The sequence below is a fragment of the Benincasa hispida genome, chromosome 3, assembly GCF_009727055.1.
Source record: "Benincasa hispida cultivar B227 chromosome 3, ASM972705v1, whole genome shotgun sequence".
NCBI lineage: Eukaryota > Viridiplantae > Streptophyta > Magnoliopsida > Cucurbitales > Cucurbitaceae > Benincasa > Benincasa hispida.
The window spans coordinates 20,556,981-20,564,160 of record NC_052351.1 but is presented as its reverse complement, the minus strand read 5'-3'; the positions used below and the strand labels follow the sequence as shown (position 1 = coordinate 20,564,160).

General features: G+C 32.5%; 1 protein-coding gene across 1 annotated transcript; it reads right to left on the bottom strand.

The window, feature by feature from the left end:
• Window positions 1–2,894: 2,894 nt before the first annotated feature.
• On the bottom strand, window positions 2,895–4,920 carry LOC120074201 (probable N-acetyltransferase HLS1). The gene is given in 7 exon segments (XM_039027252.1): window positions 2,895–3,266; window positions 3,268–3,296; window positions 3,299–3,326; window positions 3,329–3,385; window positions 3,388–4,057; window positions 4,155–4,339; window positions 4,535–4,920. Coding segments are annotated over 7 exon segments (1,227 nt in total). The 5' UTR covers window positions 4,715–4,920; the 3' UTR covers window positions 2,895–3,188.
• Between the last annotated feature and the right edge of the window lie 2,260 nt (window positions 4,921–7,180).

Genomic DNA, 7,180 nt, shown 5'->3' with positions numbered 1-7,180 from the left:
GATAGTGGGTCTCACCCATAGATTCCATTCATGCATTTTATCAACAAAACGAATAAGTTTCACTTTTCATTTCTTGATTCTCATTCCCTTAAAAGTAAACAAAACTAAAACACTAACTTTTCTCTTCACTTTCTATAATCATATAACTAAATAAATACAAATAATTGTCAAACTTTTTTAAGATGAAATAATTTTGAGATTTTTTTTTTAGTTTAAGACATATCATGAAGTAAAAAGATTAGAACTTTTGACCACTTAATCAAGAGCATGTATATACCTTAACATGAAGACTACATAAAAGAAACTAATACCAAATATAATATGATCTTACTTTTGAACTAAAACTATCTAGTGGCAATGTGGCATTACTACATATATCAAAAAAGGGCTCTTGAAAATAATGAAGAGACCATATGAATTAAAGTTCATATTTGACATCTATTTATGAGAATTTACCAGGCGTTTTTTTTTTTTCTCAGTCAAGTTGCATGTACATTAATCATGTATTATTTTTCGTCTACTTTTATTATTGAATTGATTGCAATTTGCAATTGAAAAATAGAAACTTTTTGCAATGTGTAGGATCATTCTTCTTAATGCTTTAAATCAATAAACTAATAAATTTTCATTTTTGGTATTAATGAACAAAAAGCAAGATTTTTTTTTTGAAAAAAATATGATTTGCATTTGTGTCATTTCAATCTAATTCACAACTTTGCTTCAATATGATCAACTTTGAATGAAAGGTAGTCAATTGATTAAAACTGTGTGTGATTCTTAATATTTTAAGAATCGAATTAGGTTCAACTTCACATGAATTATATCCAACACACTTTTTCAACATAATTTATTATTTATATAAAAAGTTCAATTAAAACACATCATAATTGTTGGATAAAATTTGCAAATCACAAGGGACAATGATGCACTTGGAATTATCCTTAGTAACTAACTAGTTATTTAACAAGTAATTGATAATACAATCAATTTATCTCATTTCATTTATATATTGGGAAATGAGTAAAGATCTAATATAGTAGATGAAAGTGTAATTTAATAGAAAGCTTAGAAATGAAGTGAATCCATCCAAATTAATATTATATGCAGTCAAACTTTAGGCTTAATAATTGGAATTGGAATTACCTAATCCAAAAAAAAAGTTTAGTGTTGGACCTGACTTTGTCTTTATGTTTGTATAACATTAATCTATTATTCACTTCTACCCGTTATTATTATCCCAACATATTTTTATAATTATATGTGTGTGAAATTATATTGGGGCATGCATAAATTTAAATAAATAAATAAATAAAATTTTTGTGAACTTTTCGGAGCATTTCCAGGAAATCTTTTTAGGAAGGGAAAATTATGTGTGCTTTACCAAGTAAAAGTAATTTGTCAACCATTCCTACTTTTGAGACCTATATTATATAATATTTGGGAATAAAGTTGGAATTTCAGTAAAAAGAAGAATTATAAATCACAGTCAAGTCAAATAAATATTATTATACAACAAAACAACCTAAGCTTTGCTTTAATTATCTTATACAACATTATAATTTCCTACTTTTTGATTTGTTTTACGGAATCGCCAATTAATCTGATTTTTTTTCTTCTCGAAACGTGGAGTCTTGGATTTGCATATTGGTCTATTCATTATATGGAAAATCCTAATGTGAGAATTGGATTATTCAAAGTTGGTTTTGAGCTATATAATAAATAAATGAGGCTATGTTATAAGTTTAGAAAGTATGTTATAATTTCTCCAACTTTTAAGAAAAGTTTGTATTTCATATGTCTTTAACCGTTATAATATTTATTACATTCCTCAACTTTCAATTTCTTTTTCGATTTTAATTGTAGTAAATCTTTGATTTTTTTTTTTTTTTGAAAAAAACATTAAATTAGTGGTCCTTAGAAAACTTGTTCATCTATGTAGTTATATACATATGAGAACCATTATTAAGATATTTGGATAATTTCAAAAGTAAATATGAAATTATGAGTAGAGTAGAGAATATCATACATAAAACTAATTTTTTTTTTTTAAAAAAAGCTTATCTAGTTTGTTATATTGATTGAAGTAACTTGTATGGATTTGATTTTACCAAATATCATTTTCAATCTTCTATGTTTCTTGGAGAGAGAGGGTGTCACATAGATATGTATAATGCTAATATATATATATATAATATAAAGTGGGTTTTTTTTTGGTTGAAGAATGAAGAATACATGCACTTGTGAGAAAAAAAAGTGGGTGTGGGTGAGGCTGCGGCCTTTCACAATATATATCCATCAATTTTGTTATCTTAACCAAATCTTACTTTATGAATCATATCAATTTAATGGTTTTTCGGTGGCCTTCCCAATCCCCGTGACAACTCCTTATTCATTCTCTACCTTAATTTCAATAATATTATTAAATTTTTCGATGCAATTTCATCCAAAGTTTAGTATTATATCAGAGATTAGATTAATTGAAAAGAAAAAAAAAGAGATTAGAAAAGGGGGTTGGGAAATTTTAATGGAAAGTAGTTTTTCCTTCCATCACTTTCAAGTTTCACCCCATTTTCCAAAGTTTTTTCACAACAAGAATCTCGCTCCCACTTTCTTATCATTTCTTTCAATTACGATTTTACCCCTCTCCATCTTCATATTTCCTATTATGCTTTTTGGATAACGTTCATTCCTACCTCTGCGTACCGTAGTCATTTCTATATCAAACTTACATTTTTTCTTTCAATTTCGTATCTTTTATTTAGGAAGTGTTCTATTAATTTTATGTATATGTGTGTGTATATTCGTTCTAATAAAGTTTGCTATCAACTTATAAAGAAAAATCTTAAAAGTCACTTCCATTTACATTACAACAAAATTTAAAATTTTAAGGACAGACGACACAGAGAGAGAGGAAAAAAAAAAGTCAAACAAAAAAAAATTAAAAAGGTTAGGGATATTCTCTTTTACAATAAAAAGCCATATCTATGATCTTTTTTCTTTACCTTTCCCTTTCCCCATTTTTTGCTTTTTCACACAATCTCCCCCTTCTAATCCTAAAAACAGAAAAAAAAAAAAAAGGAAAAAAAACGAAGTACAATTTTTCTTTTAGGATTATAAAAAAAAAAAAAAAAAAAAAAGTAACTGTAATGGTGGAGATAGATGTAAATGGAGATTAGAGAATTAGAATCTTAGAATTCTCTAGGGTCGACGAAAATGGACATGCCAGGTGGCGATTTAGTCCAGTCACCGACGGAGCCATCGCTGAAAATCTTCACCCAACCGCTTCATACACCAAGATCTTCCTCACATGACAGCATTTTCCAGTGAGAGGAATGGCGGCTCTGAGTCGCTCTCTGGCGGAAACCTCCGTCGCCACCACGCCACACCTCCTTTCTCTTTAGCCAGATTATGTGCATACCCACACAGCGCCTTCACCATTCTCCCAGCTTCGGGTCCCTCTCCGCCCAGCCCATACATAAAATGCAACCCAAACGGCGTGAAGAGCTCCGGAACCGACGGGAGCCTGAGCCAGGGAAACGCCTTGTCCAAAACGCGTGTCGTTCTAGCGAAACTCCGCTTAAGGCGTGAAACTCCACGTACTTGAAGCCTGAACACGTCATTGCAATTCCAAACACTAAGAACCGCCCAAGATTGGGGCGGTTCGAGTAAGAAACGGTCTGAACCGGGCCAGGTGTGTGGCGTGTAAGTGCCACGTGGGATAGCGAGGAAAGTGCCGAGAGTGAGGGGGTTGTTAAGGATGGCGTCAATATCGCGAGGGAAAAACTCAGTGGTGGAGAAACGGCGGCGATAGAGAATCTCAGCGTCGGAGCGTGAGAGTGGGAGGATAGTGACGCGTTTGGACAAAGGGAGTGGATGAGCAAAAACAGGGTTGACAAGGATGGCCGGTGTACGGAACTTGGAGTATTCGCATTTTTCAGTGAACAAATTAACCGACGCTACGTTGTCTTTTTCCGTTGCTATGTACGAATACTCTGCACCATTATCTCTGAACCACTCCTCCATTTTCTTCACTAACTTAATCCCAATTCCCATCCTCCTGAAAAAACGCCCTCCTACCATAAATATGACATATCACATAATAATATTATGTAGAGCCAAAAATAAAACAAACAAACAAACAAATAAATAAATACCGATGAGCAGGAGAAACACGGAGGCCTAAGATGTAAGCGAGTTTAGTATAAACAGGGAGGTGTTTTTGGGGGTGATGATCGGAGTTAGGGATGGCAGAGCGGGAGAGTTTTTGACCGCATGTAACGGTTTTAATACAGCCCCTAATCATCCCCACTATCTCGTTCTGATCGCCCATCGCCGCCACCTGTTGAAACGGCAAGAAATACCCATAAATGAGTGTGAGACACAAAACCCATAACAAGCACCAAATACAAATACCAATAACCTTTCGCATTTATAAGAGAGAGAGAGAGAAGGGAGTTACGGAAAAGGAAAAGGACAAAAGGGGGGATTGGACAGACGGAGGAGAAAAAGGAAAAGAGGGGAAAAAGAAAAATACCAGCATAAGGAAAGCAGGGGAGTTGCGGACCCTGCAAATTGGGTCACCTAAGAGGTCGGTGAAAAGACAGAGTTTGCCGCTTGGTCCGACTTCACATCTTCGTTCAACATCTTCCACTGCTATACAATCTTCACTAGCATCGAACTCTCTAATCACTATCGAATCTCTCTTTCTTAACATTTTTCTTTTCCCAAATCAAAAGAGAAAAGGAAAACACATGCAGATGTGAATTTGAAGACGAAACAGAGCAGAGAAGAAGAGGGGTTTATATAGGGTGAACTGCCCACTCTGGCAGCCTTTTCGAGGCCCGGAAAATGGATATCCAATCCAAATAACGTGGGTTATAAGAAACAAAAGGGCGAGTGCGATTTTAGTATATGGGAGTGGAAAGAAGAGGAGAGAGGGGGTTTTTATAAAACGGATGATTACCAAAATCCTTTTACAAAATAAAACGGAAAAACTCGCTGACTTGGAAATCGGAGGGCCACCTTTCTTTTCCCCCCCTTTATTTTTGGCTAGATTAATATTAATTAATATTACTATTAGTAAAGAAAAAGATGCAAATGTTTTATCACTCCACAGGATTCCTCAATGACTCTTTAAAATATCTATCTTAATTTCAGCCACGCTCTCCCTCATTCTATTTAATAATTATAATATTAATTCTTCTCCTATTTTCTACAATGAAAAACAATAATTCCATATTAAAATAGTAAAAAGAAAAGAAAACGGTAGTACCCTACAAATAAATGATATTAGAATTGGAACACAAAAAGAGAGAGAATAGCAAAAGTTTTAAAGAGGAAGAGGAAATGGCGGCTATGGCTGCGCTGTCATGGTTTTAAATGGCTTCTCATTGGTTTTTAATCATTTATTTCTATGAAACCAGACCTCTCCTATCATCACCTCCTTCTATAATCATTACGCCCTTTCTCCATCCCCTTTCAGTTTTTTCTCTCTCCCTCCCCATTTCTAATTAATTAATTATTAAATTTCATTGATCAATTATCAATAACCTTTCAAATACCCGTTAGAATCAACGCTTATTCATTACGTTACCTAGTTGCACAAGGAATTATTGGGTAATTTATACTTGTGCGGTGAAAAAAGTTAACCGTTTGTTTTCAACCGGGTAAATTTTGAAGCAATATGAAAGTGGGTTCATGTCATGAGCATGATATGGTGTGGTGCTGAAGGTGTTAAAGAAAATGGGAAATTTCATTAATAAAATTCACAACAAGAATTGGGACGCGGCGCGTTGGATTCAATGCTCCTACCATTTTGTTGGTCGTTGGATATTGTATAAAGTGGTGGGTTAAACGCATTTCTTAAGCTAAGTAATAGTTTTTCCATGTTTATCCACATTATTACCTCTAAATCAATCCAATCCTAACCTAATTAATGGTGCATTTGAAATACATTTTCAAGTGTTTAATTTAAAAAACAAGTCATTTTAGAATAGATTTTGGAGTGTTTGATAACTAGTTTTTCAAATATATTTTAATCCATTTTTATTACAAGTGTTTAAAAAAAAATGATTTTTTTTTTTTTTTTAAAACACTTTTTTTTCAAGTCAATCCAAACCAACCGTAAGACTTAATAGATAATGATTTTATTTTTAGTTTTATTTTCTGAAATTATGTTTGTTTGTGTTTTCTCTCAATTTCTCTATATCGATTTTCACATGTAATTTAAAAAGAAAAAGACATTCGAATTCTTAAACAAATTCTCAAACAAAAATAAATATCTAAAAATTATTTTTAAAGTTTGATTTGGTTTTTGAAAATACAAGTAGATAGTGGATACAAAAACACATAAACTTAGGATGGAAGCCATATTTATAAACTTAATTTTAAAAAATGAAAAATAAGATGGGACACAAATAAGTTGAGATTTTGCAGTATTTTGTTTAATATTATATATGAGAATGAAATATAAGTATGTGGTCGAAATGAGCATATCTTAATTAATATAGTACTTATACTACTAATCTTAAAGTTAAAGGTTTGATTTTTCCACTTACATGTTGTAAGAAAAAAAGAGTATTCCACCATTTTTTTAACTGGAGAGAAAATAACATAGGTCAATTATTAATGAATTTTCCTTACTTGAATGATTATGACCTTAAAGTTGATTCTTAAATATTTAAAATATATATACGAAAAGAAGGATAATTCAATTTATATTGATGATTTGTACTATCGATCAGTTAAAAAAATTATATTATATTATAAATAAAATTGTGACCAATTTATAAATTAAATTAAATTAAAAATTGGTCGACCTTGAATCCTTGATGATCATAGTTTAGGGTCGCAATGATCGTGACCTTTGTCATGATTATTGACGGCTGAGATTTTGCCACGAAAAGGATGGGTAGATTTCATTAGGGACACCTACCCCTACCCTTCCCTTTCAGAAAACTGCCACCGCAGTCCTACACATCATCTCACTCAGCTACCCCTTAGCCTCTCCAGACAATTTTATTTACTTCTCTATTTTTTCTTTTTATTTTGCATTTGTTCTAAATAAATAGTGTAGTGTAGTATAGTAGGAGCATGGTGGGTGATGAATTGGCAGGGCATGTAAACTCTGCCATTTCCATATTGGCATAATCGTAATTATCTCTAACAACAGCCCCACTTC